This window comes from Nannobrachium achirus (genome assembly GCF_963921795.1).
Source record: "Nannobrachium achirus genome assembly, chromosome: 9".
In the NCBI taxonomy this organism is placed as follows: domain Eukaryota; kingdom Metazoa; phylum Chordata; class Actinopteri; order Myctophiformes; family Myctophidae; genus Nannobrachium; species Nannobrachium achirus.
The window spans coordinates 15,744,440-15,755,130 of NC_137818.1; the positions used below are offsets into that span (position 1 = coordinate 15,744,440).

At 46.4% G+C, this 10,691-nt stretch overlaps 1 protein-coding gene across 1 annotated transcript; it reads right to left on the reverse strand.

Annotated features, from left to right (window-relative positions):
* Positions 1-978: 978 nt before the first annotated feature.
* Positions 979-9,476, reverse strand: spata2 (spermatogenesis associated 2; the record flags this gene model as incomplete). The annotated part of the gene is made up of 4 exons (XM_080733651.1): positions 8,543-9,476; positions 2,906-3,268; positions 2,187-2,360; positions 979-1,908 (listed from the first exon to the last, which is right to left on the reverse strand). The coding sequence occupies exons 1-4, from the start codon at positions 8,897-8,899 to the stop codon at positions 979-981; spliced, it is 1,824 nt and encodes a 607-aa protein (XP_080589777.1). The 5' UTR covers positions 8,900-9,476.
* Positions 9,477-10,691: the final 1,215 nt, after the last annotated feature.

Consider the following 10,691-nt stretch of genomic DNA (forward strand, 5'->3'; position numbering starts at 1 on the left):
AGCGATTCTTGTATCGGTTACGCTTTCGATAAATCCAATAATCAAGAGGCGCTTTTTTTGTTTAAATAAAATAAATATCAACAAATCAACATTATTATATATATTTATTTATTTATAACTAAATCGATTAGTCAGTTTAATCACTTAAGATCTATTTGATACTTTGACATACAACGGTCCTGCGCTGAAATACAGAAAACAGACAATCTACAAGCTCAACACCACGTCACATTATGACGCATTTTTTAGTTTGTAGAGCTGCTATTTTCAGAATATCGATTTATACAGATACTTTTTTTTTAATATATATAAATAAGACCGATTCAACCGATTAGTTTGATGAACTGTTGCAGCCCTAGGGAGAAGGAAGGATGGGATAAAGGCAGACGAAAGTGACGAGGTTATTTTAGTGAGGAGGAGGAGAGAGCTAAAGCATCCTTTAAGACAGCGGTTCTCAACCTTTTCAGCGCGCGACCCCCAAAATAATCACATTTTAACTTCCCCCCCACCCTGACGACCACTAAGAGTTGAGGCATTACATTTTGTATAACACGGTTCTATTGCGAAAACAGCCGATCTACATACATGCTCACAACGCCTCACGTTGCGAGGCCGGCTGTTTTCACAATTTCTGCCTCTAATATTTGACAATTTGGACAATGTTTAATGTGTTATTTTAGAGGTATTAAAAAGTCCTTAAATTGTCTCTTTAGAAATGTACAGATACCCTCTATACACTTACACTTTTATGTTGGTTTGTTTACTGTTGAGTGACAAAACAATGTTCCACATTAAGTTAATCATCTGGGGACCCGCCCAAATAATTTGGGGACCCCGACCCACAGATTGAGAACCACTGCTTTAAGATGGGAGTACGAGGAGGGGACCAGGAAGGAGGAGGGGGGGGGGGGGGGGGGAAGGAGAAAGCGCAACGGGGACATACTGTATACTGTATATAACTGGGTGTTTTCCTGCGGCTCATCGGTACACCAGGTGGGACATGGTGCCCGACTTGAAGTTGAGCTGGTGGTTGGGCACGAAGCTGTGCTGGGGGGTCTTCCGCGTGCACACGTCCTTGGCGTACAGGCCCATGCACGAGTCACACGACACCTTGGAGCAGTTCACGCAGGTGTGCGACGCGCCGGGCTTGTTGCAGAAGCCGCAGCGCGACCCGCCGCCGCACACGCCCCCCACGCCGGCCCGCTCGACCCCCATCGACGCCATGGGCCCCACGGACTTGCTGGGGAACAGCTTGGCGGTGGTGGCGGCGGCCATGAGGGGCTTCTCCACCATGGTCTGGGGGTGCGGGTGGGGGTGCGTGTGCGAGTGGGTCAGCGTGAGCGGGTGCGGGTGCAGGTGCGAGTAGGAGTGCGTGTTGGAGTAGACGGAGAGCTTCTCCTTCACGGGGACGTAGCCGTCGAGGGGCCCGGGGACCACGCCGCGCGGGGACTTGGCGTGGTAGGGGTCCTGCAGGCCGCAGCACGGGGAGGGCTCTGCGTCGTGGCACGCCGGGCACAGGATCACGTCGCAGCGCGGGCACGCCACCACCAACCCGCCAGAGCCGCCGCCGCCGCAGCCCAGGCCGCAGCCCTGGCACTTGACCCCCGTGTGGGCCGCGCTGATGCTGCTGTGGCGCCAGCCGTCCCTGGCGATGTCCCCCCGGGACGGCTCCCGCGACGGAGGCCTGGACGCCGGGGTCTGCCGGCCCCCGACGACGTGACCGCCGCCCCGCTCCGTGTAGAGGTCGATCTCGTCCAGGGAGGACAGGTGGTAGGAGGAGTAGGCGTCGGACAGCGGCGGAGGCGACTGGATGGGGAAGAAGTCGGCCACGGGGCTGTAGGAGGGTGGCCCCACCCCCGCCACCGAGAACAGCGAGGACGACGCCGTGCTGGGCCGCAGGATCTCGTCCTGGATTGATGGAATATTTTGTTAGACATGAAATGGAGAACAGTACAAGTATAGTCAATACAACAGAACATGTAGTACAGTTCTCACTTCTCATCTGTCTATGGGAGAAGTGATAACTGAACTGAATCGCCTAAACAAATGTTTTAATGGGAGTGGCTAGCGATTCAGGGGTTGGAGCCAGGCAATGTTTAAAGGGAAGTAGTCAAGGAATTCCACACCTGGGTGGCAGTGTTGTAGAAGGAGAATTGACCCATATTTGTCTCATGGGTTTGTGTTACCTTCAGGTCCTCCTCAGTGTCCACGAACAGCGGCTCCTTCCTCAGGCTCAGCGACGTCTTCAGGACGGGCTTGCTGGCGGCGGCGTGCCAGTGGCCGGCGCCGTCCGTCACGTCCACAGACTTTGACGGCCGGCTGCCCCGCCTCAGGTGGGAGTGGGCGTGAGCGGCTGCGGCCTGGGCGATGTGGAAAAAAAATACAATATCATGATATTTGTCCAAGCCGTATCACGATACACACAAGATTCTTTTTCATGTTGGTTTTTATGGTTATTTTTCCAAGGTACAACAACAGTACAACCACCTACAGTACAAGGTAACAAAAACTAAAGGAAAAAGGAGTAACAGACCATTTAGACCAGTGGTCCTCAAAGTGGGGTCCAGGGTTCCTCTGAGTTCCTTTTGGGATGTCTAAATTTGACCCTTACAAGAATGTAACTCTGACAGTATACATGAAACCAAATGGACCCGTAAGGGTCCATTTGGTTTCATTTGTATACTGTCAGAGTTAAGGGGAGACCTTGACATTTTAAAGTTTGAGAACCACTTATTTAGACCAAAATGCAGGTTTAAATGGATTCTGCAATGAATCTCTGTATTAACAATTCAAGGATTTTTCCCTCATTGTATCACTATACATACGATATCTCTGAAAAGGCATATCGTGGAGACACTGTATCGTCTCCACGATAATATCTATCCACCATATCGGCCACCCCTACCCTCTCCATGTCTGCGGGCCTCACGGACAGCCGGGCCATGTCGGCGCCGAGGCTGTCCCGCCGGCGGAGCGCCTCGGCGCAACCCGCCGCGTCGTCCCGGCAGCCCCGCCGGAGCTCCAGGGCCTCCATCTCGGAGGCCGAGCCGCGCGCCAGGGCCACCACCTCCCCCAGCAGGCGGCACTCCGCCTGGGCCAGGAACAGCTCGAACGCCAGCTGCCGGAGGTGGCCGGCGCCGCCCGGGTGCTCCCGCAAGTGGAACTGCGAGTCGTGGTCGCGGGAGTAGCCGATGGTGCGCATGAGGGCGCGGAGTTCGCCGTCGGAAATGGCTGATTGCAGGTGATACACGTATGGCCCGGTGAAGGTCTGGAAAAAGACACACATTTTTGAGAATTGTTAAGCGATGTCAAATCAAAACTGACACGTTAAAAGGTTGTGCAAAATCCACCCTTAATCTAAGTATACAGTAAAATGCTTTATGGTCTACTCTATAGCTGATTCAACCGATAACTGGACCTCATCATTATACATTTTTTATCTGGAGAGTATGACTGGAATTTACAGATGACTGCCAAAACTTCCTGTGTGTTTTCCGCATTATGTTAAGAGCAGCAAATAACATGAAATGATAAAAGATTCGATTATGTATTTGTTCTGAGTCAGCTTTACTAGAGAATAGATGTAATAGAAAATAGCACATTTTGGGTGGGCAGTAAGCAAGCACACACGTTTTAGTATGATGGCTGCTGAGAGAGGCTTCAGCAATGATGTCTCACCCCAAGTGGTATATTCATAGCTTTGTTTACACCGCCGGCAGAAAAGCTCTTTATTTAGGTCTGAAAGAAGAAGAGGCTAGCACTATGGCCGACTTAATCAGAGAAAATGTAATGCATGCAAAGTGGGCCAAAGAAATAAACTGTGGGGGGGGGTTCATACTCAAAGAAGCATAAACCCACGGTTTTCACATTCACATATTACTGACAGGTTCATGGTTAAAATGTGATGGATTCATGGTTTGTTTTCATGGTTTAAACACCCTTATGGGCAAAGGAGGAGGTGATGATGATGATGATGTTGTTGATGATGAAGGGGAATGGACAGTAGGGATGGGACGATATGAACATTTCATATCACGATTATTGTGACAAAAGAAATCGCGATTTACTATATTATCACGATAATCAAAATCCATTATCCTGGGGCGGAACGTTTGCCAAAAAATAGTTGATCTACAAGCTCAGAACGCATCACAACATGACGCGTTGTGAGCTTGTAGATCAGCTATTTTTTGGCTAAGACATTTGATAGAGAGTGAGAAAAAGACTGTATCAAGTAGGTATATAAGTACCTTTTACCAATAGAGGGTTTAAATGGTACCGGATATGCAGCTCGGCAATTAAAAGGTGAACTGATTCCAGTGCATGACGGAGGACGATATTACCATAAATTAAATGTCCACAATACGATTATCATGAGTGTTTTTTATAACGATAAACGATAATATCGCTTATCGTCCAATCCCTAATGGACAGACACACAACCGACATGGCGATTCATCTGGAACTGAATCAGACTGCAGTTTGTGGTGATTGCAATTGTCTAGGAGACCGTGTTACAATTGGAATACACATACTACAGTGAGGAGGTGTGTGTGTGTGGGAGAGAGAAAAAAGAGAAAGAGAGAGTTCATGTCTTTAATGATGGGTTATTATTGGTTTTGCTGCTATTGAACAACCATCAAGAAGACCATTTTGAACAATTTGTCTGTTTGTTTAGCCTCTGCATTCAGTCCCGACTAATTTGTGCTACTATGAAGGCAGAACGTTGGTGCGGGTTGAGTTTGCGTGGCTGATTAAGGTTTAGCTTTGTAGTGAAGGCTGGCTCTGATAACATGTTGATCTGCTCGGATGGGTGGGAGGCAGTTATTAATTTAAAAAATGTGACACCCACATTTTTTGTGTAGAGCAGGGGTTTTCAACAGGGGGTCCAGGACCCCTAGGGGGTCCTCAGAGTTACTACAGGGCGTCCTCCAAATCTGTGTGATAGAAACTTTTTTTTCTCCTTTTTTATATTAACCACTTGAACCCTAGTGTCCATATTTGGAAAGGTTTAGGCAAAAATAGCAGATCTACAAGCTCACAACGCCTCGCGCTGTGATCGGCTATTTTCGGCAAAGAGGTTTGGTTTTGAGGGGAAAAGGTCAAGTTTATTAAGTGTTGACAGTTCAAGTAGTTAAATATCTGAAAACACGAATTGACATGAATCCAAAATATACTGATGATCGTGCAGTCAAACCATGAAACTATGGAATCTATGAACAGGTTGTGGGGGTCCCTGCTTCATATCTCTCTGAGCTAAGGGATCCTTGGCCTGAAAACGTTGAAGACCCCTGGTGTAGAGTTCAAATTTAGCATACATACCGTGTATTCTGCAACTGTGTGGTACTTAAAACTTAAATAAAATAATCATAATAGTAATAATTAAAAAGGATGTTTAAAAGGTGTCTCTGCTTGCTTGAATCATGGAGCCAGAGTTGAAGGTTATGAGCTCATCCGTTATTTGTCAAACAAACAAACACAATGTTTCAAATATTTAGAACATCCTTAATCTCTCAAGTCAGATTCTGTTAACAGCTGAATCCAGAGGCGGCCTGCAGGGGGGGCTAGCGGGGCACTCGCCCAGGGCGCCACCTTGAGGGGGTGCATGAAGAAAAGAAAAAAAAAGACTTTCCTCTACAAAACACAGCCAGGATATAGGAACTCTATAGTCTTGTCTCACTGTGCGTGACTGTGAAAGAACCATTTCTCCTGACCAGCCCAAAGACTAATGCCTCATTCACACTGTAAGCAGCAAAGCTAATGGTTTGCTTGGTAATTCAATGTAATCTCAATGGAAACCAGCTTTAAAGCTTTCCAAGCTTTGTTCTCAGCATCTCCAGCATCTTAAAGCTGGTTTCCATTGAGATTACATTGAATTACCAAGCAAACCATTAGCTTTGCTGCTTACAGTGTGAATGAGGCATAAGACAGTCAGATCATGCTTTTATAAACCCCATTATATTAAGCCCAAAATGGTTCTGCCGCCGTGTAGAACCGAACCGCTTTTAACTTTAAAAAAAATCATATTTTTTTTTTATAAAAAAAAAAAAAAAAAAAAAGATTTTTCCGCGGCGCTATACTACCTCGCCCAGGGCGCAATATAGGTACCAACCGCCACTGGCTGAATCTGTCAGCACCACTGCCCTAAACGTGTAGTGTTTGCAGGAGCAAACACAGAAGCACCCGGGAGAATGTGGACTAAGAAAGGGGAGGAGTTAAATCGAGTTCCTGGATCTACACAATAAAGTAGGTGGTAAAGAGGCAAAAACTAAAAGGGAAAATAAATATTTCTTCTTTTTTTTATCGAATGGTTCCCAGATGGCCTCTGCCACTGTTTGCTAAAACAATGACTCCAACCCTCTCAGATAAAAAACAGCTAAGTCTTTAAATGTGTTTGTTTTGGCTCACCTCGTAGCCATCGTGTCTTGCTGAACGCCACGAGTTTTAGAGACAGGCTTTAGGTCAACAGTATCGATCATTTCTGTAGATCAATATGTACATTTGTAATGTGAGCAGATTGCTTTGATACAAACTGTCAAAGACTACCGTATGTCGTATTAATCATGTTTCTGTTATGTTTGAAGACAAACTGAGCGCGCTCCCCTGTTGACAGACAGCATATCTATATCTAGCCAATGACACTGCTAGTACCTGCTGTCTGTGTATATTTTTATTTCACTATATGATTGGACGGGCAGAGTACTTGTTAAAAAACTTCATCCTGCATCCATACAAAAATATTTGGCGTATGTATACACAAATTAAATAGTTGCCCCCCTAGTGGGAGAAATATGTAACAAAAATAGTCTAATGTGTTCACTTGCACCAAATTTGCACCTTTTTGTCCGCTGAATTCAAAAATTGGCGGATCCAAGCACTTTCCCCATGGGATCTGGTCGTAAAATGAGAATTAAAGATGGCTCTAATTCACTTACGTAGCATGTGAGGGGTCTATCTAGGGTTTGTTCATGCTTCTGAATCCATTGCAAGCATTTGTTTTGCACAAAAAACATTCCTCAGGCTAAAAAGTGATGACTCATCACTAAACCATACTAAACCATAGATTTGTGGGGTCCATTTTTTGCCCAAGGAATGTTTTTCGTGCAAAACAAATTCTTGCTATGGATAAAGAATCATGAAAAACCCCTAGTTAGACCCCTCACATGCTACTTCTTTTTTTCCCCTGTATAGTAAGTGAATTAGAGCCATCTTTAATTCTCATTTTACAACCAGATCCCATGGGAAAAGTGCTTGGATCCGTACATTTTTTAATTCAGCACACAAAAATAGGTGCAAATTTTCACGCTTTATGCCGGAAGTGAACACCTTTTTCACATATTCTCCCACTACCCATCTATACAAGCCAAGAAAACATTTGTGTCTGGACTGGAGCTCAACTTTAACCAGACATCAACCAATAGCAAAGACGTGTGTGTGTGTGTGTGTGTGTGTGTGTGTGTGTGTGTGTGTGTGTGTGTGTGTGTGTGTGTGTGTGTGTGTGTGTGTGTGTGTGTTTGTGGGGTTGATCCCACTTAAGGTCTGATTTAAATACAACAAATGTGATGCGCTTTGAGCTTGTATATCTGCTATTTACGGCATGCAACACAAACGTGAACCAAGTCAATAAATGAGGCTTTAGCTGTAGTTTTGTCGAGCGCTCATGTGTGACCAACAAACAACCAGTCAAGCGGACAACAAACATTCTGCAACGTCCACATTTAGCACGAAAATATATGAATCTCAGGCCCGGACCGGTGGCCTTGCGGTCCGGGCACTTGGGCTCTAATGTAGCCTGAGTGCATTGTGGGTCTGAGTCCCGTTCCGCTTACAGCATGTCTCCTCTGCCCATCTCTCTCTCTCTCTCGGCAACAGTCCGCCATTCCGAAACACCGCTATTCCGAAGCAGGGTTAGGGTTAGGTTTAGGGTTAGGGTTAGGGGTAGGGTTAGGGTTAGTTAGGGTTAGGGTTAGGGTTAGGGTAAGGGTTAGGGTTAGGGTTAGGGTTAGGGGTAGAAGTCAACGTTCGGAATAGCGGTGTTTCGGAATGGCGGGGTGTAACCCTCTCTCTCCCCGTTTCCCGTCCATCTCCACTGTAAACTATTAAATAAAATACTTTACATAAATATAAAAGGCAGAAAAGACCCAAAAATATCAAAAAGTAAAAAGAAAGATGGGCGATGGGTCATTCACTTCTATTCGCACATAGTGCCCATGCTCTACTGGCAATTTTTTTGCCCAACTATCAATCAATATTTGATTAGATAAAACATCACTTTCCCTGGAGCTGGAAAACAAGAGCCCAGGCAGTAATCTGAGACGTCAGTCACATCATAAAACCCTGGGAAAGTTACAGCCTAATGAAAGAGGCATAATCATTCTGCAATAAGAACTACAGCAGATAATATCTTGTTTCTATAAAATCTCTCTCTCTCTCTCTCTCTCTCTCTCTCTCTCTCTCTAAAATACTAATCCAGGTCTGAATAACAACAGGACAGCTCTGCTGCTGCGCGACGTAAAAAACAAAAAACAAATCAAGCCCCAACCTTTATGCATCTGAACTCCTTCTTCCAGGGGAAGAGCAGCAGGTTGGTGCAGATGGTCTCCAGGGTGTGGAAGGCTCTCTCCAGGCCTCGGAGGTTGCCGCCCCTCTGGCAGCGCAGGGAGTTCTCCACCAGCTCGTAGAAGCGCACCATGCGGAAGCGCTGGCCCGGGTCGGGCTGGTAGGCCCCCAGCAGCGCCGTGGCCGTGGACAGCAGGGCCTCGCTGTCCTTGTGCCTGCCTCTGCCCGCCTCTGGGTGGGGGGCGGCGCCCGCAGTCCCCCCTCCTCCTACGTCCTCCAGGCGTCTCTCCAGCCCCGCCACATACCTCCGGAAAAGGTCTTCTTTTAGCTTGGCGTCCATTTGCCCCGCCGGCCGGCAGCAGCAGCAGCAGGCTACCTACCACCAGTCAGCCGCGGTTGGAAACCTTTCTCAAGAAGAGAGCCTCGGCCCTGTTACCATGCCTGACAACACCGGGACACCGCATTCAAGCGCCGTTGTTTGCCGCCATCGTCGTCATCGTCACCACAGGCACACACTGGCAACACGCACGCACGCACACAGACACACACCCACACAGTGCACACAAACACACAATGAGTCTTCCAGGTCCGATCAGCAACACATCCTCTTCTGAACCGAGGTGTAATTTAACCGCTTGCTACTTTTAATTGGCGTAAGCTTGGCGGCGGCGACAGCCTGCAGGGGTGTCCTAGGCTCTTACGGGGCTTCTCCCGGCTTGTGCATCTGGCTTGAAGCCCGAGTTTGTTTTCTCCGGGGCAGAGAAAGGGCCGACGCCAGAGATCCAAGGAGGGGTTGTGACTTCTGAGCTGAACGGAGGCAGCTACCTTTCCATCCCCTAAATGTTTATGGTGGTCGTCGTCATAGCAGCGAGTTCAAGGTCACCGCAAGCATGACGCTATGCCCTCTTCTTACTTGGAAGGCTGTAATGACAAGGAACAACATCAGAATACAATACACACACACTCGCAAAGATGGGAAGATAATATGAAGCATTAGTTCTTCCTACTCACTGTATGCCATTGTTTTTTTTTCTAGCAGAGAGAACAGGATGATTTGCGAGCAACAATGGAGAAAATGCAACATTCAGTGGTTTTGACAGTGGAGGGAGAGCACAAGCAATTATTTCGGGAGTGTGTGTGAGTGTGTGTGTGTGGGAAGATGAGATCATCATGGATAAGCAGCAAGAACATTTCTTCTGAAGAAGCACACCACCATAAAAGGGATGCTGCTGCGACCTAAGGATAATATTGACACGTCGTTATCCAAAACTCTATCATAATAAAACATAACATAAAAAGGCCTAAACAGGGTTTCACTGGCGACTGTTGTACGGGTCTGGTCAGTTCTAAATCTGTTCGACAGATTGACAAACCTCAATATTATTGACATGATGATGATGCCTAACACTGGCCGTGATCAATATCCTTTTTGACATGCATTCCCACTTGAGTCAGACAGTGAACTAATAGACAACGACAGTTGTGTACATAAACACACCCACAACATGAATCAGTGTGTCTTTCTTGCAACAATGTGTGGCCAGATTAAACCACGCTTGCATCTGATCCAATATAGGGATGGGACTATATGAAAATGCTAGCCGCAAATTGCAACACTAGATTTTTTTATACTCGGATGAATCTAGGGTTGCAATACCACCCATAGGGATTCAATGCATGAAAACAGTTTTTTGCTAACTGATTGTATTAAACGACTTCAAACTCACCAATATTGTGGCTCTATGGAAAGCTTGGAATTTACTCTTGCTAACTGCAAAGTGTTTGTTTCTGAAAAATCCACCGAAGAATTGTTATGATTTATTTTCTGTTAATAAAATCCGAGCAGCCATGTTTTTTTTCTAAGTCTTGAACTTAGGAAGCGCTCGTCTTCTATAACACCACGTCCCGCTGCCTCCTGCATTAGGCTATGTGACAGAACCAGCTGGTACACAGGACTGCTGAGTGACTTCCCACGAGCGCTTCCAAACTCCAGCACTTAGAAAAAATAATCACCCGAACTGAATTTCTTGACAGAAAATAAAATCATAACAATTCCACGGTGGAATTTTCAGAAACAAACACTTTGCAGTTAGCAAGAGTAAATTCCAAGCTTTCCATAGAGCCACAATATT